At 33.5% G+C, this 27,603-nt stretch overlaps 2 protein-coding genes across 2 annotated transcripts; both read right to left on the minus strand.

Annotated features, from left to right (window-relative positions):
* Positions 1-472: 472 nt before the first annotated feature.
* Positions 473-1,087, minus strand: LOC127135862 (uncharacterized). The gene is made up of 3 exons (XM_051062492.1): positions 956-1,087; positions 677-868; positions 473-625 (listed from the first exon to the last, which is right to left on the minus strand). Exons 1-3 carry the CDS (start codon positions 1,085-1,087, stop codon positions 473-475), a joined length of 477 nt encoding a protein of 158 aa, XP_050918449.1.
* A 20,140-nt stretch (positions 1,088-21,227) lies between these two features.
* LOC127138648 (THO complex subunit 6) lies at positions 21,228-27,233 on the minus strand. The gene is made up of 13 exons (XM_051065133.1): positions 26,862-27,233; positions 26,723-26,754; positions 26,537-26,632; positions 25,935-26,011; positions 25,005-25,050; positions 24,509-24,569; positions 24,367-24,420; positions 24,174-24,254; positions 23,348-23,387; positions 23,082-23,194; positions 22,763-22,873; positions 21,765-21,881; positions 21,228-21,642 (listed from the first exon to the last, which is right to left on the minus strand). Exons 1-13 carry the CDS (start codon positions 27,084-27,086, stop codon positions 21,553-21,555), a joined length of 1,143 nt encoding a protein of 380 aa, XP_050921090.1. The 5' UTR covers positions 27,087-27,233; the 3' UTR covers positions 21,228-21,552.
* Positions 27,234-27,603: the final 370 nt, after the last annotated feature.

A 27,603-nucleotide genomic window follows, 5' to 3' on the forward strand; every position in this document is an offset into this window, starting at 1 on the left:
TTTGAGGTTTCTTAATTTTCAATTAAATGTCTTTTCCATTTCAATATTGTGTTCTATGTCTTGTATGCTTTATTCAAGTTCTATGAATATGTGTTAATTAATTTCGATTGATATATGTTTCATAATCTCGTTTGCTTAATTCATGTGTGCTTAACCCGTTTGTTTAATTCAGAATTTGTTTGATTAATTCAGAAATTAATAACATATATCATATATTAATATCAATGCACTTTTTATTGTTGTTGTAACCGAAAAGGAATTATAATCCGCTTAGGGCATGAAAATTATATTAACCAATGATAAGTTAGGAAACCAAAATAGTAGATCAACTTATTTCATAATCACTTATTCTAAATTGAATCGAAATCCTCCTATTTTGTTTTCTTATTTGGTTAATTTGTCAAGAGTTTTTGTGATACGATACTCGAGTGTCGCTTCCCTAGACTACCATTCTTAGTTACTCGTTTTTGACTTATGTGCCACAATAGATCAAACGAGCAGCTGAAGCCGCATCATGACCACCGCGATAAGCTTCCATAGTAGCTAAATGCGTCGCTTTATTTTCTTTTAGCTTGCTGCGATTACGACCATTCCACCTAACCAGTTCGCCTGCACACGATTCTATCTAATACGTTATATCCCCATTATCAACATGATGACAACCATGTGTACCAACCTCCTCAATATCATCTTCCTTCAACCAGTTGTTCTCGAATTTAAACAAGTACTTACTCTGACGACGTTGGACTGGTTCATAGTGAAGAAAATTCGGGCTATGGTCAAAATGAGAGGCCATTAGTTTGATTAGTTTTGCATTAGGAAACTTATCCATCAAGTTAGGTTTAACAAGGGCTCTGCCTAAACTTTCCTTTATCATATGTTATGTACTGTGATTCTTAATCCAAGTAAATTGATGACCTTTAATTGGGAGACCCAAAAGGTCACAGTCACTCACCGCTTGACAAAAACCGACACACAACCAATTAGGATGAATATGATTTCCGATTTTATCCTGTTGGGATAACAAGTCATTGAAATCACCGACAATGCACCACGGAACATTTGACATGTCTTTGAGTTCACGCATTAGATCCTATGCTTATGTTCTCCTACTTCTTTCAGGAAAACCACAATAACAAGTCAATCTTCACTCTCCTTTAGTCTCATCATGAATCAAAAGATTAATAAAGTTCCTCAAAAAGTTCATGATATTACATTATCTGCTATCTTTCCACAATACTACAAGACCACCACTTATACCTTCAACATCCACTGATAAACAAGAATCAAACCTCATCTTAACTTTAGTACCCTCTAAGTTTTGAGACTTAGACAAAGTCTCTGAAAGAAACGGAATGTCAGGTTGGTGCTATTGAGCTATGTTAAGAGTCCCACATCGAACAATATATGGCATGAACATGTGTTTATAAGTGGGGACAATCCTCACTTTACCAACCGGTTTTGTAGGGTTGAGTTAGGCCCAATTACACATTCTCAACATGGTATCAGAGCCTCGTTTAAGATTCGGTGGGCCACCTACTATGGTTTCCGCTATCGGGCCACCCACAATTTATTTCCACGCTCCAGATGTCCAGTCCTGGGCGTGAGGGGGTGTGTTAAGAGTCCCACATCGAACAATATATGGCATGGATATGTGTTTATAAGTGGGGACAGTCCTCACTCTACCAACCGGTTTTGTAGGGTTGAGTTAGGCCCAATTACACATTCTCAACAAGCTAGTTTCTGCAAATTCGGAATTGCTATCGGGTTGCTCAAGCCCCGACAATTCCAACTGAGTATCTTCATGATTCCCGACAGTCCTGGCTTCCAGGACCTACCGATAAAAAAATGTTGGCTTTTACCATTGATATCATTCTCATTTCCTTTGACTTGCGCTCTTCTTCTTTTACGATCTAGTTGCCTTTCATTATTATCGATTTCATCTACAGATTGTGTTTGGAGCTTCTGTTTTGCACTACCGTTTGCATTCCCTTGAACATGGATTGGAATAGCACTTCGAAAAAGGTTTAGGTTTGTATTTGAAATTTTTTGGTTGGCATGAGACTGTTTCAGCTGTGGATGTTTGGTTTTAAATTTATGTGGAAGGGACCCTATCAAATCACCTTCTAAGAAGTGGGAAATAAAGGGAGGACAACTATAAAAAAATACAAATTTTTCGAGAGATGCCTTTATTTATAAAAGAATATATTCAAGTAGTATTTCAAAAATAAATAACTATAAGATTTAAAAGTAAAAATTGATATCTTTAAAATCTACGGTTGGTTGGACATGGACTAATTTGATATTGAATAATATTATGGAATGATGCTCCGTTGTAGTTGAAGAATCATTCAATTCTGATCTTCATTTATTTCCGACTTCATTCAAGTTTGATCATGGTTTTCACATAAACTTTTTTATAGAATAATAATATCTCCTTACGGTGTATGTCTATTTTAGACAATTTTTTATTTTAATCTAAAAATGCATTGAGTCATTAAATTATTATTATTACTACTATTTTTAAAATACTTTTATTTATATAATTACTTACTTTTATTTATTTGAAATTTTGAAATAATGACTTTTACAATTAACATGCATGTAGTGGTAATGGATTATATTTATATATGATGAATGGTTAATTGATTATGGAAAAATTCTTCTTATTAAAGTTGCACATGAGTATTTTAATTAATAATTTTTTTGAATTGTGTAGTATAAAGTCACACTAGTTTTTCGTTTCAATGCTTAGTTAAGGTGCAATCTTTTCATCTATTTGTCCAACATGTTTCATATTTTTTATTGATTATTTATTTTAAATTTATTTTACATACTTTCTTTTTCATCTTTTTCATACTTTAGTTTAGATTTATATTTTTAGCATATGTTTTACAAATATAATTTTTTTACAAAAAATATTTATTTTATATATATCATATCTAGATTTGCTACTATTTTTCAACATAATTAGTGAAATTATTTTACTTATAAATTACATACAAATGTTTGGTAGTTACATTGACAAAATGTAAAATAATACCCTTCAAATCTCAAGTCAAGAATAAAGGGCAAGAAGGGCAGAAAATGAGAGAAAAATAAAATAAAATATGAACAACGAACAAAGAGAAAATCATTTATCGAGACGATGGGAAAATTATAGGCGGCGACAAGAGCAAGAGAAACAAGCTCAAACATATCACACTATAAACAGTCATGCGAGAGTTCAATTTCAAAATTTGACAAATATGACTTTTCCAAGTTCACACTTTCAAGAAACTCATGACAATGAAGTCGACCCAAGTAAAACTACATATATTATTGATGTTTCAAAGTGGTTAGCAATGGATATACCTATTATTTTATGGTTGTTTAAAAAGGATCAAAGTTATAAATATAAAACAGCCTCAGTGTGTGTTAATACCAGATGAACTTAATCCGAAGTAGATCAAACTAGATAAAGTAATAATGCATGGATACACTCATAAAGAAAGAAAAATGAACAATGGAATTTATTTGACTCAAATCTTACTAGATGAGGTATATGTAGGCTGAGTACAAGTCTGTTGATTCTTTTCTCATCCTTTGCCTTCAAGTTGCTAGTTGTTATGTGATGATCAAATTTCTTTTGGATCATCTATTCAATGTTAAAGTGCTAAACTTGAAAATATGGAACAAAAACACAGTTGCAAACTTGTTTATTAAAGAAAGCATAGATCGTCCTGAAAGGGTTATGCTCGAGTAGCTCATTCCTCTTATGGAAGATCTTGAATAAAAATAAAGCAAATACTGCAAAACAAAACAAAAATGGTTAAAACCGATGGGTTACTTCCCATCTAACACTTATTTTATGTCATTAGCTTGGCTTGCCATGCTTAAAACACGTCAGACGCAATGGATACTCTCATGTCGGTAAAAGTTCTTGTTGTCATTCTTCTATGAACCTACTAACTTTTTCTTCCAATTTGTAGCACGTATCTAGATCCTCCATATATGGTGTTCATTCATACACCTTAAAAACCATTTTTGCTTTGTTGAACTTCAAAACAAGTTCACATGTCTCCACATCTATTTTTGTCTTCCCAGTTGCCAAAAATGGCGACCGATGATAACTAACCCTCATCAATCTCCTTTCATGTCAATCTCCACAAAGTCTGCAGGGAAGGTCAAACCATCGACATGAACTAACACGTCTTATACAATACCAAGCAAATGCATAATAAATGAATCGGCTAAAGTAAGAGTCATATTGCTCGACGTGATCTCTCATATCTTCAATTCCTTAAATTTTTTCAGAGGCATGGCATTGATGCTCGATCCTAAATCATATAAAGCATGTGGGATCTTTGCCCCATTAATGGTACAAGCAATGGTGAAATTTCTTGGATCCTCCATCTTCGGTGGCAATGCCTGAGTTTCTGCCATCTCCTCTTTTTCTGTCATGTTCACTTGTTCTTTTGTAAATTTTTGCTTTGTCCCTTTCAGCAATGCCTGCATAAACTTAGCAAACTTGGGAATTAATTCTAAAACCTTATGAAACGAGATACTTGCCCGAAGTGTTGTCAACATTTCTTTAAAATTTTCAAACATTTATGCCTCACCTTCATGTACCAGTTTCTTCTTAATGATGGGGTATGATGGTTTTATGTAATCCGGTAATATTGGATTTGGATCACTCAATACTTGGTTCTTTTTCTCCTCTAAGGAGAGTTTTTATCTATTAATTAATCAATGGTGACTCCCTGTTCCTCTTGGTCACCTTGATTGTTACTCTCATTTTTTTCAATCACATCCTTTTCTTTCTCAATCACGTCCTCTTTAACTACTTCATTTTCACCCTTTTTAGCAATCACCCCAAAACCTATTTCCACAACCTTGCATGATTTATTCTTAGGATTGTCTATAGTATTACCTGTAAATCCTCCACTTGAGCTTGGCAAATCAACTATTTTTCTGGATAACTAACCAATCTGCATCTCCAAATTTTTGATAGACGCATCATGGTTTCTATTCATTGTTTCATGGTTCTTACTTACCCGATCAAAGCTACTTTTAGTGGATTTAATGAAATTCTACAAGGTCTCTTCCAACTATGAAGGTTTCCTTTGAAACAGAGCTTGTTAGCCTTGTTTCATACCTTGATTAACATTTGAATTTTGGGTATTTCTCCAACGAAAATTTAGGTGATCTTTCCAACCTATATTGTAGGTGTTGGAATATGGGTTGTTCTTTTGAAAATTAGAGAATTGGATTTCCTCACTTGACCCTTCCAAAGAGCATCTTCTGTTTGCATGTTCTCCTCCACAAAAATCACACCTAAGTGCCTGTACCTAACTTACGTTAGCTTTACCTGAGCTGCTTTCAACTAGCTTTTTATTTAACAATTCAATCTGAGCTAAAAGAGCAGTGTGGGTATCAACAACTAACATACCTTTAGGTGTGCCCATAGTTTTGATTTTTACCGACCTTTTGCTTTTTGAATGGTACTCATTCATACACATCTTCTCAATAAGGTCTTTCACTTGTGGTCCAGTCATTGATTGAATAGTGCTTCCCGTGGAAGCATCCAACAACATATGTGTTTGACTCTTGTTACCTTTAATCAAATTTTGCATCTGCTCCATATTATGATTCAGGCATCTGAGTAATAAAAGTTTGAATCTTTTCCATGAGTCATAAAGCGACTCAGTTTTCTGCTGCTCAAAATTCATAATTTCTGCTCGACGCTTGGTAAACTGAGTAGTAGTGAAGAATCTGTCTAGGAATTTTTCCTCCAATTCCTTCGAAATTCGAATTGTTCCATTTGGAAGACAAGGTAACCAATCCTTAGCCCTTCCAATTAATGAGAACCCAAACAATCTCAATTTAACATGGTCTTTAGTGACATTTGTTGGTTTGCACATTGAAGTTCTTTCGTAGAAGCATGCAAGATGCTCCCACGGGTCTCTAATCGCGTTCCCGTCGAACGGATTGTCACGTAAAATTGAGAGTTCAAAATTCTTAATATCAAAGTTAGCAGGGTCTGTCAGTAGAAACACTCTCAAGACCTGTCCTTCATCGGTTCGTTTATACTAACCATCCATAGTTTAGGATGGTATAGCTGCCACTGTGACTTCTTCTTCCGAGTCATAAGAAATCAGAGGTTGATCTTCAACTAAGACCCATTGGGCTATATTTGCTTTCTGACTGCTCTCTTGTTAGCACATGCAGTTATTTCAATTTCTGGATCAAATGGTGTCAATGCCGATCTTGAGCTGCGCATACACAAATAGGAAATACCTCAGTAGCACTATGATTATTAAGAAAATAAAACAAAAAACAAAAAATACTAAAAATAAAATGTTTCACAAACGTCGCCTTTTTGAGATATCAACAATCCCCGACAATGACGCCAAAAACTTGATGACTTTATCACAAGTGTATCGATAATGTCGCAGTAATAAAAAGATCGAATCCACAAAGATTGCCTTCTAATAAGACAAGATGTGTACAATCTATAAAAACTAGTAAATTGAGGGGGGGGGTGTCAAGTTGCAATGCAAAAAGTAAATAAGAGTTTAAACAAAATTACGAAAGCGGCCAAGTTGTGTTTAAAATCCCCTATTTCTCTATTGTTGATGTTTGATACCTTGTATGAATGATCTTATCGCTATAACCCCATTGCGAATTAACAAAGCCGTTATAACTGATCCCTCACGAATAACTCACTAACCACTACTTAGAGCTTTCTATCCCTAGTCCGTTAACGTAAGTAGAGTTAGGCGATGCACGAAACGTTAATTCCCTATGCCACTACTCGGTATCTTCTATTCTTATTCTACCAGCGTAAGTACAACAATTGCTCTAGGTCCAACATATAGGTTAAAGATCAGTATTCTCTATGTGCCCAAAATCAATTTAAAAGAGTATCTTACATAAAAAGCATTAAGAATAATAAGCAATTGAATGACATTATAGATCAAAAGGTTTATACAAAATCAAATCAACATATTAACCAACAATGTTGAAATAAGTTCATCATAACACAATCTAACCTAGATGAGCTTAGTTACTCATAACTCAGATTACAATATGACAACTGATAGATGAAATTACCATATGAATTCCTTTGAAGTAATGGCCTCCAATGACTTCAAATGCCTTAAAAGTCTCATTTGATGCTCTCCAAATCGTGCTTTCTCTTTAAAATTCGCAACCCATATCAAAGTGCAAAAATTCCCTTTACAAATAGTTCAAAATTGATGAGATGCGTCAAAAAAAGCCCAAAAAAGGAACCATCGTGCGTGTGATGACTTGCATCGTGCACAATGGAACTTTTATGGCCCTATCGACCGTGCAATGGTGCATGTGATTTTTTCCGAAATTGCACTCTTTTGCTCCTTTTTTCACCCAATTTTTCACTAAATCCACAATCTTCACACTTAGCTATTTGCTCCTCATTCTTTGGTCCCTCTTCATTTTAGTTTATCTTTCACTTGTTTTGATCTGATTCGTCGACTAAATTCATGCAATGATGGACTATCATCAAGGCATAAATGATTTTGGCATGTATTATTAAGTCTCATTTATGGGCTCATACTACGATTTTGTGTTTGCGTCAAAATATGTGATTAATGCATGATCCAGAGTTTGCAGAATTTCTTATGCGCATTTGTGATAATTGAACCTACCAAACCAGAAGATATGGTAAGGGTACCTCCACAAATTGCAATACCATGAAAATATGAACATTTTATACAAGTTCTTATCCAACATATTTTTCCTGAATTAGAATTGCATGGATGAGATGCTCCTTATATGCTACAAAGAGCTATTTTGACACCAACAAATGATGATGTACAGAAATTAAATGATATAGTTATTGATCAATTTACAGGAGAAGAACATAGTTTGTTATCATTTGATGAGGTTGAAGGGGATACTCATAATTTATATCAGCATGAATTTTTAAACTCAATTGCTCAAGGTAGTTTGCCACCACATATTTTCAAGATAAAAAAGGGTGCATCATTGATGTTGTTGCGGAATCTAGATCCTATATATGGACTGTGTAATGGAGCACATTATAATGTTGTGGTTTACTTATGAATATGTTGGATGTGGAAATCTTGACAAGAAACAACGTAGGAAACGAGCTTTCTTGAAATGAATTAAAATAAAAACATTTGAGAGTGATGAGTTTCTTTTTGTACTTAGTAGAAAGCAGTTTCCTGTGCGACTAAGTTTTGCAATTACGATAAATAAATCACAAGGAAAAATTATCCAAAAAATGTTGGAATACATCTTCCATGACATGTTTTCAGTCATGGACATATGTGGCTTTATCCAGTGGTATTTTACATACTACAACAAGAGTCATAATTAGGGAAGAAAAATTGAAGGGAGGAGATGGGGACTATACAAAAAAATGTAGTATTTAAACAAATTCTTTTATCGCAATCGCATGTATTCATTAAATACATTAAAAAAATTTGTTTACACATTGATTTCCATTTTGGCTACAAATAACTAACAAGATTATATTGTATTATTTAATACTGACTAAATATAATATTATTTTAGTTTAATATAATATCAAACTAAGATAGGGTGAAATCTTCCAATTATGTAAGGAGTTGAACATAAAGAATGTTGAAGCTTACTTCGACATAAAAGTAAATTATACTTAATCATTTCTTCTATATTTTTATACTATATCAATTGGGTCATAGTTCTTCTCAGTATTTTGGTGGAATACATTTTAGATGGAAAATTTTGAAGATAAGTGGAACACATGGAAGGATGAGCATACAACTTCATCCATTAGCAAAATCGACAATAAGGTGTATTTGCATTTTTCGCAATATATAAAAAAAACTATCTGTTGAATTTTCATCATCATTTTACTAAACTTTTATCATCTTTATTAAAACAGTTCAAACGTCTCAAAATATATTATATTAATTGGAGTTCCACTCTAATAACAAATAAAACACAATTTTTAAAAATGGTGAAAAGAGAAATAATAAGGGAAATATTTTTATTTTATTTATTTATGAATATTTATCCATAAAATATCTTTGGAGGCATGAATTTAACTTTTATTATTTATTTATTTTGTTAATAAAACTCTATATATTTACTAAGTCGATTGTTTTCCTTTTTTTTTTATCAAGAGTCAACATAATTCAATAATCAGTCAAAATTATAGTTCTACCAAATTCAAATTAAAAGAAAGTATCACAATTCTCCATATATTATATTTTTTTCATCTTATAATAGACCATATAATAATACTCAGGACCGGCCCAATCATATTGGAGGTCCCGTTTTAATTTCAAAAATGGATCCAAATTTTTTAAAAAATACAATTATAATAATTAAAAAATATATATTAAAAATACAATTATATATTAATTAAAAATAAATTTAGTTATAATTATTTTGAGTTTTGATCATTCTTGATTTTTGTATTTATTGAGTTTTTATACTAATATCTATTTCAATTATTGATTTTTTTAATAACATTTTATTTATTTTTATTAATATTTATAAACAAAATTAAAAATTTCAAAATTTGGGGCCCTCTAAAATTTGGGGTCCTGTGTTGTAGCACATGCTGCAATTGCACAGGGCCGACCCTGATTATACTCTACAATCTAAATTTTTAATTTATTTTATTTGTTGATATGATATTTCGTGATTACTTTGTAGTTTTTTAAAACTCAAGAATTTATTGGTAAAAGAGATATATGAAGAATTGATTCGAACTTTTACAAGGTAAAAAATACTATATTTTACACTAATTATAATTAATTTCACTTTTTTTTAAAGTTCTTATACGAGAGACTTATATTTTGCTTTACTACAAAAAAATTGCAGAAAAAAAGAAAAAAAATTGAATAAAGATTTCATGTTCAATCTTCCTCTTAAATAACGTCATAGATGACACATTTTAAATGCTTTAATTCTTGAATATAATTTGAAATATAATTTTCAATTTTCAAAATGCATTAATATTATTAACAATCTTTAGATAACATACTTTTTCATCTTAAACTTTAATTATACTAATTGTATCTAGTTATTTTTAATGCGAATTACAATAAAAATCTCATAAATTATATCAAACAAATGAATGATGTGATCACCTTGATGATACCACTAAGCATGTAATCTTGTTTTCCTTTTGTGATATTTAGTGCTTCCATCTTAGAGCCATCAAAAGCCTTTAGTTTCTCTTACTCTTCTTCTGCTGTTTTAGTTTCCAATCTATAGATCTTGCTTTTCTGTTTTTAGTGTTTTAGTTATTGTTTTCGTTATTGTTTATGATTATTGCAGAGCTTTTTTTCTGCTATGACAAGGATTGTTGGTACATTGGGTCTTGAATCTCGGTCTGTTGAGACTATTTCTGACTGTCTTAAAGCTGGAATGTCTGGTATGTTCTTTTATCCTTTCTTAAATTGTGCTATGGATTTTTAACTGAAGATTTGATGAAGGGTTATGAATTTCATGTGGTTTTTTTGTTGTTGCATACATGGGCTCGTTTTGACCTTTTGTGGTGTGATCTTGAGCATCATCAGGAAACTTTGGAGAATTTGAAGCTTGTTATTAACTATACTAAGAAGTAAGCTATGTGTTGTGAGTTTATTTTTCTGCTTCTCGTATCTTTTATAGTAAGTAAACTTAACTTTACAAGTCAAGTTGACATAAGCTCCATAACTTTATGTAAACAATATTCTAAAATCTATAATACAAATATTGTTGAATAAACTTTAATGTTATAGCTAGTGAGTTTCTATTAATAAGTTAGTGAAGAGATTAAGAGTTTGTTGTAGTTGGAAGGTCAAGAGATAGTGACCTATTAATAGTATTTATTAATAATTGTAAGTTTCCTAGAATGGCTGAAGTTTCTGAGTCTATATAAAGACTAAGGATGTACTCTAATCCAAAACAGAAGTTACAAAAGATTTGCTTCCTTTTAACAAATTGGTATCAGAGCTAATGGCAAACATGTTGAATCAAATGTCGTTGCCACGGCTAACGAAGTTAAATTACGAAAACTGGAGTATCCAAATGAAAGCTCTTCTCGGATCTCTAGACGCGTGGGAGGTGACCAAAGATGGGTTTGAAGAACCAACAGATATTATGGGATATACGACAGCTCAAAACAAGGCGTTGAAAGAGACACGATCGAAGGATAAAACGACACTATACATGCTGTTTAGGGTTGTTGATGAATCAGGCTTCTAAAAGATTGTCAATTCAACTACGTCAAAAGAAGCGTGAGACACGCTAGAGAAAGTGTTCAAAGGAGCAGATCGAGTAAAGCAAGTTCGACTCCAAACACTTCGTGGCAAATTGGAGAGGATGCAAATGAAGGAGTCAGAAAATTTATCTGACTACATCACGCGTGTACAAAAGGTGGTGAACCAACTCACCATAAATGAGGAAACAGTAACTGATGCACGAGTTGTTGAAAAGATTTTGAGATCTTTAACAGATAAATTTGAGAATATTATGTGTGCAATAGAAGATTCGAATGACCTTTTGACGCTCTCAGTCGAAGAGCTCGCTGGTTCCCTCGAAGCACACGAACAACGTAAGATGAAAAAGAAGGAAGAAGGAGTAGAGGACGCAAATCAAACCAAGGAGCAAATCAAAGACGAAAAGGTACTCTTTTCTCAAAATTTTCAAAATTTTCGAGGAAGATGACGTGGTTGTGGAGGACGTGACAGTGGTCGAAGTGGTAGAGGCAGCAACTTCGAGAGAGGACAGTCGAGCCAGCAAAATTGGCGTGGCAGAGGACGTGGTCAAATAGGTGGTAGGTCGAACCATTCCAACTTTGAATGCTACAAGTATGGGAAGTATGGTCATTATGCGAAGGATTGCAACTCATTCAAATGTTATAACTGTGATAAAGTGGGACATCTTGCAAAAGATTGTCGAATCGAAAAGAAGGTAGAAGAAACAACCAATCTAACTTTGGAAGCTGAAGAAAATGAAGGTTTTCTCTTGATGGCTCAAAATGAGATCAACTCAAATGACAATGTTTGGTATCTTGACTCAGGAGCAAGTAACCATATGTGTGGTCACAAACATTTGTTTAAAGAAATGAGAAAGGATGGGTTGATTGGATCAATTCAAGATGTTTATTATGTACCAAATATTAAGACCAACATCTTGAGTTTGGGACAACTTACAGAAAAAGGTTATTCGATACTTATGAAAGAACGGATACTGCATTTGAAGGACAAGCTGGGACATCTGATTGCTCGTGTCGAAATGGAAAGAAATCGAATGTACAAACTGAATCTGATAAACGTTCGAGAAAAATGTTTACAAGTAAGTGTTGAAGACAAAGCGTCACTATGGCATCTACGCTTTGGTCATCTACATCATGCTGGTTTAAAAAGGTTGGCGAAAAAGAACATGGTGCATGGACTACCAGATATGGATTATGAAGGAAAGTTTTGTGAAGAATGTGTGCTTAGCAAACAAACAAGAACTTCATTTCAAAAGAAGGCAGAATATCAAGCTAAGCATATCCTTGAATTGATTCACACCGACATATGTGAGCCAATCACGCCAGAATCTTTTAGTAGCAAAAGATACTTTATTTCCTTTATCGACGATTACTCACGGAAGACATGGGTTTATTTCTTGAAAGAAAAGTCTGAAGCATTCGAGGTGTTCAAAAGGTTCAAAGTAATGGTGGAGAAGGCAACCGACAGACACATTAAAGCAGTTCGATCTGATAGAGGTGGTGAGTATACTTCGACAGCCTTTATGAAGTATTGTGAAGAGCAGGGCATAAGGAGATTTCTAACTGCAGCCTACTCACCTCAACAAAATGGGGTGGCTGAAAGGAAGAATCGAATAGTCCTTGACATGGTTCGTTCAATGCTTAAAAGCAAGAACATGCCAAAGGAATTTTGGGCAGAAGCTGTACAATGTGCCATTTATGTTCAGAATCGATGTCCACATTCGAAGTTAGAAGATCAAACACCACAAGAAGCGTGGAGCAGACAGAAACCAACAGTTTCTCATCTCAAAGTATTTGGTAGTGTGGCTTATGCACACGTACCAGATCAACGAAGAACGAAGCTTGAAGACAAAAGTCAGAAATACATACTCATTGGGTATGATGAGAAAACAAAAGGGTACAAGCTATTCGATCCCATAAGAAAGAAGGTGATAGTGAGTAGATACGTTCGAATAAATGAAGCAAGTAAGTGGGACTGGAACAGTTCGACAGAAGTTATCGTCGAAGTTGAAGAATCATCTGTCGTTGTACCACCAAACATTTCAACAAAACTTGAAGACTCTGACAATGAAGATGAACCTCCACAACTCAGAATGCGAAGTTTGCAAGATCTGTATGATTCGACAAGTGAAGTGCACCTTGTATGTCTCTTGGCAGATGCTGAAAACATCAGTTTTGAAGAAGCAGTACGAGACAAGAAGTGGAAAAGTGCCATGGACAAAGAGATCAGGGAGATTAACCACAACAACACTTGGGAGCTAGTTGAATTTCCAAAAGGTAGTCAACCCATTGGTGTAAAGTGGGTATTCAAGAAAAAGATGAACGCTCAAGGAGAAATAGAATGATACAAAGCGAGACTTGTTGCGAAGGGATACAAACAGAAAGCAGGAGTTGATTATGACGAAGTATTTGCACCTGTTGCAAGAATGGAGACAATTTGATTACTCATATCTCAAGCTGCTCAATTCAAATGGCCAATATTTCAAATGGATGTCAAAACAGCTTTTCTGAATGGTGTACTCGAAGAAGAAGTCTATGTTGAACAACCACTCGGGTACATGAAAGCTGGAGAAGAGAAGAAGGTACTGAAATTGAAGAAAGCGCTATATGGGCTGAAGCAAGCACCGCGGGCATGGAACACACGTATCGACACATATTTCAAGGAGAACGGGTTCGAGCAATGTCCGTACGAACATGCCCTCTATGTGAAGAAAAATGGAAGGAATGTATTACTTGTTGCTCTCTATGTCGATGATCTTATTTTTCTGGGCAGTAATGGTCAGATAATAGAAGAATTCAAAAGCACAATGACATGTGAATTCGAGATGACAGACTTAGGCCTGATGAGATTCTTTCTTGGTCTGGAGGTTCGACAAGAAGAAACAAGAATCTTCATCTCACAAGAAAAATATGCAAAAGAAATCTTGAAAAGATATAAGATGGAAAGTTGTAATCCGACTTCGACGCCAATGGAACCAGGAACAAAGTTGTCGAAATTTGATGGAGGAGAACGTGTCAAAGCAGGCAAATATCGAAGTTTGGTAGGAAGTCTTCGCTATCTCACAGGTACAAGACCAGATATCTCATTAAGTGTAGGCATTGTAAGTCGATTCATGGAGGAGCCAGTTTACACACATTGGAAAGCATTGAAGCGAATTCTGAGGTACATCCAAGGAACAATGTCACTTGGGATGTTCTACTCGAATTCAGACAAATACAAGTTGGTTGGTTACTCTGACAGTGATTGGTGCGGAGACATAGACGATCGGAAAAGAACTTCTGGATATGTGTTTTTCATGGGAAATACTGCATTCACTTGGCTTTCTAAAAAGCAGCCAATAGTAACACTTTTGACATGTGAAGCAGAATATGTAGCAGCATCCTGGTGCTTTTGTCATGCAATATGGCTCAGAAGATTGATGAGTAAAATGGAGCTAAAACAGAAAGGTGCAACAATAATACAAGTTGACAACAGGTCAGCAATTGGGTTAGTAAAGAATCCAATAAACCATGAAAGGAGCAAACACATTGATGTTCGCTTCCACTTCATTCGAGAACACGTGAAGGAAGGAAATGTCGAATTGAAGCATGTAGCAAGTAAGGATCAAGCACAAAACCACTATCAAAAGAAATCTTCGACAGAGACAAGAAATTGATAGGCATGATGAATAGAAGAAACATTTAAGTTTACAGAGGAGTTTTGTTGAATAAACTTTAATGTTATAGCTAGTGGATTTCTATTAATAAGTTAGTGGAGAGATTAAGAGTATGTTGTAGTTGGAAGGTCAAGAGATAGTGACCTATTAATAATATTTACTAATAATTGTAAGTTTCCTAGAATAGCTGAAGTTTCTGAGTCTATATAAAGACCAAGGATGTACTCTAATCCAAAACAGAAGTTACAAAAGATTTGCTTCCTTTTAACAAATACACCTTCACTGAAAATTAAGTAGAGTTACACTCTCTTCATCCTTTCTTCCTCCCTTAAAATCTCACTCTCTTTTTATACTATTTTGAAGTCTATAACAAGGAAATGATTGCTAAAATTAGTTATTTGTTTGATTTGTGATGCCTGTAATGCTTCTCTAGCAATATGTTAATCAATAATTGAAGTTGTTGACTTTTTCTTTATCCATGCAAGAAGCTCTTGAAAATCTGCACCCGGTCAGCTCCTAAAATAGTGGATTTAATAGTAGAAGACAACCTCGTTGATTCTTGCAAACCAGAAAGATCGTGTGGGTATTGGTGGGATATATAAGTCTTTTCAAGAAAAATGAAAGTAGTTTGAATGATATAATTTTGAAATTTTCGAACATACACTTACATAGTACATAAAAAGAATTCAGGATCATGGTCATCACTATCTTACATGATGTCAGTTTCAAATACTTCCACATCAATGGATATTTGTGTCTGCTTGAAAACTTGTATATATCATGAATTCACTCAAGTTTTCTTTTAGGTAATTTTTCTATTGAGTAAGAGTATTATAAAAGAAAGTAGGATTTTTTATAAATTCAGATGATATGTTTTGGTTCTGCTAATATTTGTGAAATCAAACTAATTATTTTGATAGGCCTTGATTTTGTTGTGTTAATATATATAACTTTATATCATTGTATCCATATTGTTCATGACTAAGAAACATATGGTAAACATCATCATCATCTCGAATCTTCAACGGATAAAACTTTAATTGGTTGTCTGTAAAGAACATCAGATTTTTTTAGATGATTTGTCTCACCTGACTACACTGCAATTTCTTTTCTATTCTCTGTTTCAAATGTGAAAAATTTGATTGTCTATTTATTATAAACCGAGTTACTTCTGTGTTGCGAAAACAAAAACCGAATAAGTGACACTCAAATATTTTACCATTGGTATGGGCACTGATCATGTAATATGGTGATGAAGACATTTTTTTAAGATGTAAGTTTAGTTTTTGATGGTGAGTGCATTGATCACATATTAGCATGCAGTTAAATAAGGTAGATGGTGAAGGAAACGCATGCAGAAGACAAGACAAGTGCACTGATGACATATCAATTTTTTAAAGAATCTGTCAGGATTCCATGCAGAGATAAGATAAGGCAATCACTCTTACCAATGGCGCCTGCAAGATTCTTTTGCCCTAATAAGCCAAGGCATGCGCTTGCATGATTCTTTGTAAAGATGCTTCTGCCTTAACAAGACAAGACATGCATCATTATTAATGGCGCGTGATCACATGCATAAAGCAACTCATGCACCCTCTTCAATGGCGCCTACTCATATGCATGCATAAACACAAGGCATGCGCCCTTACCATTGACGCATACTCACATGCATGCAAAAATACAAGGCATGCACCCTTACCAATGGCGCCTTCACATATACATCACATGCAAAATACATTTTCCCATGAATGCAACTTACCATCAAACTTACTATCTCATCTATAAATACTGCAACACTCAACATATCTCTGCAACACTCAACATCTCTGCAACACTCAACCTCTCTGCAACACTTATCTTATCTGCAACACACAACATATTTGCAACACTCAACCTCTCTGCAACAATATGTCTCTATTGACTATGGATGATGAACATCGAGGAACAATCGATAATATTGAGACATTTGTATGTTATTACTTCATCTATATTGTTTATTACTTATTCTTATTCTTATTCTTATTTCCTAACAAAATGTCTCTATTGTTTATTACATTTTATTACTTATTTCTTAATTATGTTTTATTAGGACCCAAAGAGATTTCGATGTCGTGTACATGAATCTGTACCACACGATCCTTTGATAGAACCATCTATTTGAGGATGCGATTTTGGTAATCTACTCAACATAGTCTCATACTCAGTTGACTACAAATTTATTCTTGTTTTGTTAGAAAGATGGAGACCCGAGACCCACACATTTCACCTTTCTTTCGGTGAGTGTACCGTCACACTTAAGGACGTCTACATGTTGTTAGGTCTACGTATCGATGGTAAGGCCGTAAATGGTAGAGTTAACCAAGATAACTCTATATGCGATGAATTGTTGGGTGCCCCTTTGTGTGAAGACACAACTACGGAAGAGACTTCTGGTCAACCTAGGGGTCAAGGTATTAGTTTAAAATATCTTAAACAATATTATTCAAGTATAACATTAAACGAAGAATCTACCGAGTATGAAAAGATAATTAAAGCTCGGTGTTATATTATGATTTTATTTGGTAACTTTTTATTTGCTGAAAGTACGGGTAATACGGTAAATATTATGTATTTTCCGTTGTTACGAAACATAAATAAGGTACGCACATATAGTTGGGGTTCAGCTGTTTTGTCCCATCTATATAGTTCGCTGTGTAAAAATTCCAAAAAAAAATACTTGTACGTTTTATTCTTGCGCCTATTTGCTACAAGCATGAGGTTGGTCAAGACTGTCGTCACTCACCCCATTCAACGACAAGTCATTCACATTCCCCTATGCAACAAAGTAAGTTTATACCTAATCTTCTAATTTATTATATTTTATACTACAACTAATTGTAACTAATATATTTTCAATATTTTCGATCTAGGTGGTCAGTTAAACGGATGAACTACAACAGGTGTCCTAAACACACTATAGTAGTCTATCGCAATGTTTTAGACCACATTGGATCAGACGGTGTATTATTACTAAGCAACTCTACATTTGATTTAAAAAAATTATTCAATTACACATCCTCTAATCATGTCATATTCTTATACAATTTATCTGGAGGTCGTATTTGGGTCTCGATCATTAGGTTAACCATAATGATGATGTAGTTTGGACAATAAAACACCAATTATCCGGTTCACTACTATGGAGATGCACCAGAGTGACCGTGTAAAACTGCAGTTTGACATGCAACAACAAATTCCAGAACCTCCGTCGTGTTTGAGAGATTGACATCAACAAAGAGTCGATGACCAATGGGATTATTCCGATTGGAGAGACTTCGCAAAAGAGATGTGTCATCATTGGAGGAATCAACGCCAACACGTCTTAAACGAATCAGTCATACATGGTGCTAGACCAACTCAACATTATATGGCATAATTTAGATCGGTTACAACGCCACAGTTTGTGACTGGGCCAAAGTATTTGATTGATCCACGCCAACGAGCTTTGTTATCATACGCCCAACAACAAATCCCCGTCCAAGAACAATGTCAACCCACTTAAACCCAACAACCAACCTCACACCTTCACCCTACCATATACACATAACCACCAAACATCCAACCTCGCAACCAATTCATGCCACACACCCAAACTCAAAACCAGGAATCAAACCCTAACCACCAACAACCATACACAGCCACTACAACAGTCTATAGCCCGAATGATTCATATGATTCAATGTCGTGCCATCGTAGCCCCCACAAATGAACACTCAAACATCTCATCGTCACAACACGCAACCATTGTTTGACTTTAGTACACTACATGAACCATTGATTTGTTTCCAAAACGATTAAATGTCCCAATTCGGGTAACCATATCATCCACAATCTATCCAACTACAACGATCCAACTACGACAACATGGGTACCGAACTAAATTACGGAAGCGCAGTTGGCGACAACCCCCAATTATTGGGGAGAAGTGATGACAAATCTATCAAATACCGCTAGATCTTCCACCGGACCTTCACACCAGCCACCATTGCATCATGTCAGCACTCAAAGACCCAAACACCTCAGTGAAATCGTGGGAGACCTCGAAAACAGGCTAACGCACCTGGATGTGGAACATGGGGGGCATTTCAATCGGGCGGATCATTGATTTTCTTGACAATTGTTATGTATTTTTACTTTATATTATAATATTATTTTTCATTTAACTATTTAATTTAATTATTTATAAATATAAAATTAAAAAAAAAACATGCATAGTGCATGTGCCACATGCATTGGCGCATACATTGATATAGTCCATGCATGTGGCTTCAAGGCATGCATGCGCCCAAGTAAATAGCGCTTATGCTCATTTGCAATGCATGCATGCGCCCTTCTAAGTGACGTCTGTGTTCATTGAAAATTAGATGCGCCAGTTCAACTGGTGCATACGTAATGAAATGTGGTTATTTCAATAATTATTTTGAAAAATAGATTATTTTAGAATTTAAATTGAAAAAGGTGGTTACTTTTAAAAAAATTCCCAATATACTATATGTGGATTGAACTTTGATTTTAATCGAACTCAATCGAAACTAACTCAATGATGTGGGTGATTATTTTACGTTACCCAAATCAATATATTCTATGTGGGTTTGATTTTAATTTTAGTCACTTTTAAAAATAATTGATTTAATTTTATTATTAATATTATTATTATCATTATTATATATTCACAATACTGACTCCACGATCCACAATACACGCGACGTTCCTTTTGTTACTATTCAAGTTTTATTATATATTATCTTTTTAAATATTTTTTTTTAATTATCATAAACTTAATTTAATTATCAAACATTATATATTATTTTACATAAAATAAATAAGTTAATAAAATAACAATTAATGATTCAAACATTTTATAAATTAAGAATTAAAAATAACCAATTAGAAACTCATTATATTTAAATCAATAAAAATAGATGGTTCAATAATTAACTAAAAAGTAAAAATTAAGAACTCTTGACACTTACTTAAAAATAAGATTTTACACTCACAATCTCCATCATCCCCCAAAGTATTTTTTTAGTGCTTCTATTATCAATGGTAAGAGTTTTTCTAATTAAGAAAAATAGTAGCTTCTTCCAAATGTTTACTATTGTCATGGTACCATCATTATTAGTGTAGGTTGAAGGCTTTATTATTGTTCTTTGTTCCTACTACCAATTCTTTATGAAAATAACTTCAAGGATTTATCTTCACTTTTTATTTTTTAGAAATGTAGACAGCCAGCTTCTTTATCTTAAATTCCATTTTTTTTTCCTTTTTTATGTGAAAAATTATGTGAAAAAACAGAGAATGAGAAAGAAAATATAGGTACATTATCTTAAATTTCAGTTTCTTTTAATGTGAAAAACAGAAAAATGTCATTTCAAAATAGAAGTGATTGAGGATTTAGTAGATTTTAAAGAAGAAATAGTATTATGATCATGAGTGAAGCATGGAAGATGGTGTTTTATTAAAACTTTTATTTGAAAATACATTTTTGAATTATTCACTAAATTGTGAAATATATTTAAGGTGGTGATTTTTTTTAATTCTCATTTGACAAATCTAGAACTACACTTTTAAATTTGTCACTGAATTGAGAAAATTGGGGCGTATTTGACCTAGAACCTAGAACGTGTTTTGGTGAAAATAAATGCCTTCAGTACTAGTACTTCAAGAATGATGATTCTTCATCACCAAAGATGGGAAGAACAACCTCAAATTTAATAAGAAATATGTTGGCTGAATTTGGAAACTCTTTAAGATTCTGACTATCCATGGCTACAGTTTAAAATAAATTTGGCAAATTATACATATTAATTAATTTTTTAAAATTTTCAATAAATAATAAAAATAATAATTTATAAACTTTATTTAATTTAAATAGTAAAGCATAATAATAATATTAAATATATTTTTTAATATTTAAATTTATGTGACAAAATTGTGTGACACGATATCACATAAACATTGACAAATCAGTTACACATCAACAATTTGAAGTGCCAACTATATAAATTTGATGGGAGGCAAAAAAAAATCAAGGAAATATTAAATATTAGGATCAGATCTACTACACAAATTTGTCAAATATACAAATTTTGAAGATTTATCACTTTAAAAAATGTATTAACCCGCATGGGAAAACATCTATTATTTCACTCTCTTTTTTCATTGGAAAATGATTTTATCATAAAGAGATAGATTGAAATTTAGAAAAAAAATAGAGTACGGAGAGGAATGGAGAGAAACATTTAAAAAAAAAATCTAAAACGGTGGTAGCTATGGCTACTCAAAAGTAATATAGAACAAGGCCTATTAGATATTCGTATTCATATTGATATATACTATATAGTACATATATAGTACAATTAAGACAGTATACTGTATTTGGTTCCCTCAAAAATTACCCTGGCCAGCCTCTGGATTGGATACACTTTTTTGTCAGCGAACCTTAAATGTGCCCTTAGAAAAATAGATAACTACTTATATACCGGCAATCCACAAAGTTGTTGTAAATCCATGTGATCTTGTTATTCATTGAGTTGGAAGACATTTTTGGTCTTTTGGCTCTGATCTCCGAGCTTCAAAATTTTCAGACTATATTGTGATTTGCAACCTTTTCTAAACACATTGGCAACGAAATGTGCACATGTGACTGCCAAATTGCGAGATAACATCTACAAGACATCCGTAACCTCCAACCGCAATAACCTGAAATAAACAGGAATAGACCAAATAAGTAGCCATGTAAAAAACTTGAGCTGAATAGTTGGTAACCTAAACAAATGTTCTGACCCCATTTTAATAAGAAATAATATTGAAACAAAACATACCCCTGCTGGATGTAAGGAGATAGAAAAAGCTGATGGAGAAGCACATGGTATTTGTGAGAGGATTGCCCCATTCATGTCAAAGCGATTGAGTATAGGATCTGCACCAACTGTTAGAATCTGAAATGCAAAAATTAACAGTTGATAATAAGATAGCTAAAACATCGGTGACACAAATGCAGATATTATAAGAACATCTAATGAGTAGATATTAACAATTCTCACATGACAGAAAAGGATGATGATTGAAATTTTGAAGTATTTATAATGAGTAGATATTAACAATTCTCACTCGACAGAGGAGGAAAATGCACAAGCCATGTGCACCAGTAAAACACAAAAGCCAATAATAAAAAAATATAAAGCGATAGATCAAGGGTTCTGAAACATGAAGATACAGAGTCATCACCGAAGAGAAACTTATTCTTTTTCTAACACACATCCTTGCTTTTTGAAGTAAATATTAAATGTTGACAACGTTATCATACAGGTCAGTATCGGATCAATAAATTATAAGTAGTGGGAATTGGGAACAAAGCTCATTAATTTGTAATGTTTTAACAATCTTTCACCATTTTAAAAAATATCATTTCATACGAGTAACTAGTAGCCTTGTTCATGAGAGATTATAATTAGAACTGGCGCAATTAGTTTTTCCACATATGTACAAAAGTAAAATCAAATGTAATCAATTTGGGAGAACACAAACTCATTCAAAGCGTAGGTGAAAATATTCTGAAATATAGACATTACACTGCTCATGAACCTGGAAAAAGAAGAGATAAAAGGGGAGGGGGAGCTCTCCAATAATGTACATAAAAGGCCTTATTTTAAGGTTAATGATAGTGCAGATGTTCGTAGATAATATTGATAACATTTTTATGCATATGATATTGGTAACTTTTCTTTTCTGTCTTTCTCCTGAGTCCTGCAGCTAACCATGATCAAAGACTATGACAATGTTGAAAACAACTGAGATAAGAAAGAGATAGCCAACTAACTTGATTATTGTCAAATAACATGTCTTGTACAGAAGCTTGAGTGATAAAATTTAATGTGCACTCTGAGGCAGGAAGGTTCCAAAGTGATATATTACGTCCACTACCGCAAGCCTGTAGAATGGTGAAAATGATGCCATAACTAATCACAGAACTAGCAAAACACGCACTGTAATTTCCCAAGCATGTTTGCATTTCACTAGTTAGCATATAGATAAAGGACAATCCAAACACATGAAGGTTATACTTACCAGAAAGATACAATTATTATTGATGAAATAAAAAACATTGGCAAAAATAATAGATATAGATATTCCCTTACCAACCAACTCTCACTTGCATCTAAAGCAACAGAGCCAACCCATGAAACAGGTCCTTTTAACTTCAAATGTTTTGCTGGATCAATCACTTGGATACACTTTCCACTTTTGCAATCTAGAAAGTAAGTCACAATAACATAAGTAATTAATAAAGTATTAACGAGTGTGTTCAAGAAAACCAGTTTATTTACACCAAAAAACACTGATTAATGTAGTTTGTTATGCTTTAACAAGTGCTGCAAATAATATATAAGTAAAAAAATAATACCCCAAATCCGCGTTGTCCCATCCTCTGAACCTGTTATGATCTGAATATCGTTCAAAAGGAACCAAGTTAAAATCTCGGGCAACACATTGTGTGTAAGAAGACAAGTAGGATTCCTATTAGAAAACTTCATCCCACGCATCTCTAGCACCAGAAGAACATTGGAATTGAAATTCTATTACTCGGGTAAAGTTTTAACCCTTTTTTGTGGAATAACTATTTCTGTAATCTGTACAAGAGGTCTTTGGTTGCTTTAAGTTCAACAGTATATATTTTTCCTTTTTTCTCTTCTCCCCCTCGATAACCTAGTATAAGGTAACCTTTTTTATTGCCCTGTTTAGAGATTATCACATGTAGGGCATTATTATTTTGAAAAATAATTATAAAGTTCACTTTAAATAATTGAACTCCATGTTATTTCTCCATTCTCCTTTTTTTTGGACCACTTCTTTTCCTCTTATATCAATTATTTTCATCTCAATCGCACACAAAATATTCTGTGCGACATTCTATTGCTTATATGTTTACAAACAAAACACGTATGGAGAAATTTAAACATATAAAATCAAAAGCGAACATTTCTGAAGTAGTTTATATACAAAAATTGCGAAGTATTAAAACTGTCACTATGGTTAGATATCTAAAGATGTTTCCATTAGTCTCATTGTTTTAGTTCTTCATTTTTTGTTCAATGTGTAATTATTAGTTTTTTATTTTGTATAGCTGTAAAAGCTAGTAAAGCAGGTTGCTTTCTTCCACTCTGGTTTAACAATTTTCAATAAGCATCAAGTCAAAAAAGGACAGAGTGTACAAGGTTAAAGACCAAGACCTGATTGGATGAGTTGCGAGCAACAATACAATGCAAGTAATCAGAGTGACCCTTGAATACTGTTTTTAATTTACCAGTTTCCTGTAAACATTATACTCGTTAGACCAGCATGAACAGAGATGCAACTATAAATAAAGTTAATCCCAAGAAACATAATACACTTAAATTAAGTTCACCCTAACTAAACACATACCACATCCCAACAATACGCACAAGAATCACCAGATGCAGCAAAAACAGATCCCGCCTACAGTTCAGTAAAAACAATAAAGACACTACCTCAATCACAAAATAACAAGAGAGATAAATATTGCGACAAGCAAACAGTAACAAACCCGAGTATTAACAGCAATAGCATTATTCTCAGGGAGAGGTGAGAGTGAACCCCAAGGACCTCTGAAAGACAACAGAAAGCGGGCATATCGAGGTTAATCAGAAAACCACAAATAGGGGAACAGTGGAACTGATACTATATAATAAGTTAGAAACTTTCTGCACATGCTCAGATAGTGTGAATAATCCCTTTCTCCAACAGGTCTCGGGTTAGTCAAATCACAAAAGAAATCTGACATCATGAAATCATACAAGATAAACAATAGTTTCAAACATCTGAGTTTATCAGCATCACTTTGAATTATTTTGTTTGGAGCAATCAATAATAATACCAGACGAGGAATCCGGATGTAGAAGAGTATACTCAAATAGTATACAGGAAAAGTGAACAAATAACTCAGAAGTCAAAAAGGAAACACCATCCCCTACTTCAGTAATAATTATAAAAAATAACTAGCCAATATAGGTGAAGTATGCATTAATTCTCTAAACACTCACTTGTGTTGAGGATTTACCACATCAAAGACGGGCTTGATATTATTTCCTGAAACATTAAGGGATAGCATATCTAAGACCTTGAACAATTTACCAACCAAAAAGTAAAAATAAGAAAGTATATATTGACATAGAAGATGTAAGTTAATGTGAACATCGCAAATTGTCCTTAATCTAATCAAATCAAATGCACATTCAATCAGGGGGTGTATGGGAGAGGATAAAGAATATCATGACAGGCCTTAGAAAACTAGAGAAATTTAGTTGAAGCTTAATACCCTATATTGGGAATAAGTCAAAAGTCTTGCTGCATCACATTAACTATATTGATGTCAACTAATAATTATAAACTCTTAAAGAAAATGAGTATGAGATGGAACTCAACAGTAAGATGAGAGGATTCTTACTGAGTTATCCTTTTGTGAGTCTTATAATGTATGGCGTGTTATTGGTTTATGCTATGTACGAGTTGTAGTAACAAGTACCTGACCTAAAATATTGGTATAAGAGTAATAGGTCAGTGTTTTATCTCATAATACCAGTATGATTGCTTCATGATAGCACTCGAGTTGTAAATCTCTCTTCTACCTTTTCCATCTTTACTCTAATTTCAAAGAAACAATACTCAATTCTTATTGATCCGTTGCGATTTGATATTGAATAATTAAAAATGCAATTACCAGATTAAGTCATACTAAGGAAAAGAATAAATGCAAGAGTCGGTCTCGATATAAAAAAAAACACTTGCAAGTTAAAATAAAATACTGATTTAAAAACTCCATGAGCCAAGATTCATAGAAAATATACAATCTTCATGAAATAATCAGGGTAAGAAAATAATAGATGTAAGCAACTTCAGACTTCAGAGAAATAAAAGAGATTAAAATGAATGAGTTAATTTTAATTTCTATCACAACTGTAACATACTACGACCTTCTGAAGTAATATGATATTTTGAGCTAGCAAGTTCCTTCCATCTCCATCCTCGAACCCGGCCATCATCACCGCAGCTGTGAGGTAAATCTACTATCAGAAGCTATGCCAAATGGTAAACTAAACATTCTCTTCAATATTAATGCATGTTCAAAGACTAGCCCGTCACACAAACAATTCCTCCAAAATCATAATACTAAACACGCATCATGGAAGAACACGACACAGTGAACAAAAAAAACTTCAAAAGTAGTAAACTCAAATTTTGAATATCAGAAATGATAATACAAAAGTTGTGGCATAGTTGATAAAGATGGCTATCAAGGTTTTAAAAAACATTCCGTTACCACGAAAACGACCGCGACAAAACAGTACTGAAAGATGCCGATACCAATACTGTTATTGTTTTTATGATGAAAAAGAAATAACTGCATCCAGTGTTGCAACACCAGTACCGACTGAAATCGTGAAAATGTTTACGCGACCACAACGCAATCATTATTTAAAAGCTTAATAAGTATTATAGTCTAGAACTAGCATGATAAGAATGTAGAAGAAAAAAATCGAAGGGACGAGTAATCGGTACTAGTTTGAATTTGAACCTCAGCAACAGAGCATTATCATCATCACCATAGAATTTGACATCATACGCAGATCCATCATGCGCTTGAAAAAAGCAATCTGGCTCCGCCAATAAACTACATTGCAAGTGAAAACACAGTTAAACCCTAATAATCTGAACTGATAAACAATAATAAAATCAATCCTAAATCCAAAACGAAACTTACTTATCCGTATCAGCATTGATAAAACCAAACGGCTGCAACAAACACAAAATCAATCAAATGTGAAATTCTAGTTTCATCTAATAAAGAAAAGAAAAAGTGTAATGAAAATAGAAAGATGATTTCCGTAAAGGATGCAAACATTTTTGAGCTTAGAAGCGGAGACGGTGGAAGAGATGGAGTAAGAGGCGATGGAACCGTCGCTGGAGGCGACGATGAGAGAGTTGAGATTAGGGGTTTGAGTTTGAGATTGAGATTGAGAGGGAGACCAAGCAGTTCTAAAAACGGTTTGGGTTTGAATCTCTCTTTCCTTTAAAACGGTTTCTCTGTATTCATCTTCGTTCCAGTTGGTGGCGTCACCCAACATTGCAATCTCACTCTAACTTCGTTTTTCTTTCTTCAACCTATCTGCGTTTCGTCACGCAACGACACAAGCTATGCGGGAAAGAAAATTGTACAAAAATATTTTCATTAAATCTACGTAGGGGTGAATTTCAATTTCAATTTCAATTTCGACTGAAAGAATACATATTTCTTTGAATAAATAATTTATTAACCCTCCACAAGTGTTTATTGTAATAAATTTTAAATTATTTTCTAAAGCAAAAGTAAAATAAATTTAAATTTTTTATATGTTATTACTCTCTCTTATTTACAACAATTGACCTCTTCGCTAAGCGAATTTGTCTTAAAATATAATTGTCCTTTTATATAGTATTCCATAATCTGAAATTAGAGTGTTTTTTATTTGGTTTTGGTTGTGATTTGAATTTGTATTATGTATCTTTGGCAGACCTTATGCTTTGGATAACCTCTATTATTGTTTCAAATGTACAATCTCACTCGGGAACGTTTGTTTTGATTTTTTTTTTTACAATGATTCT

The sequence above is a fragment of the Lathyrus oleraceus genome, chromosome 4, assembly GCF_024323335.1.
Source record: "Lathyrus oleraceus cultivar Zhongwan6 chromosome 4, CAAS_Psat_ZW6_1.0, whole genome shotgun sequence".
NCBI classification, from domain to species: Eukaryota; Viridiplantae; Streptophyta; class Magnoliopsida; order Fabales; family Fabaceae; genus Lathyrus; species Lathyrus oleraceus.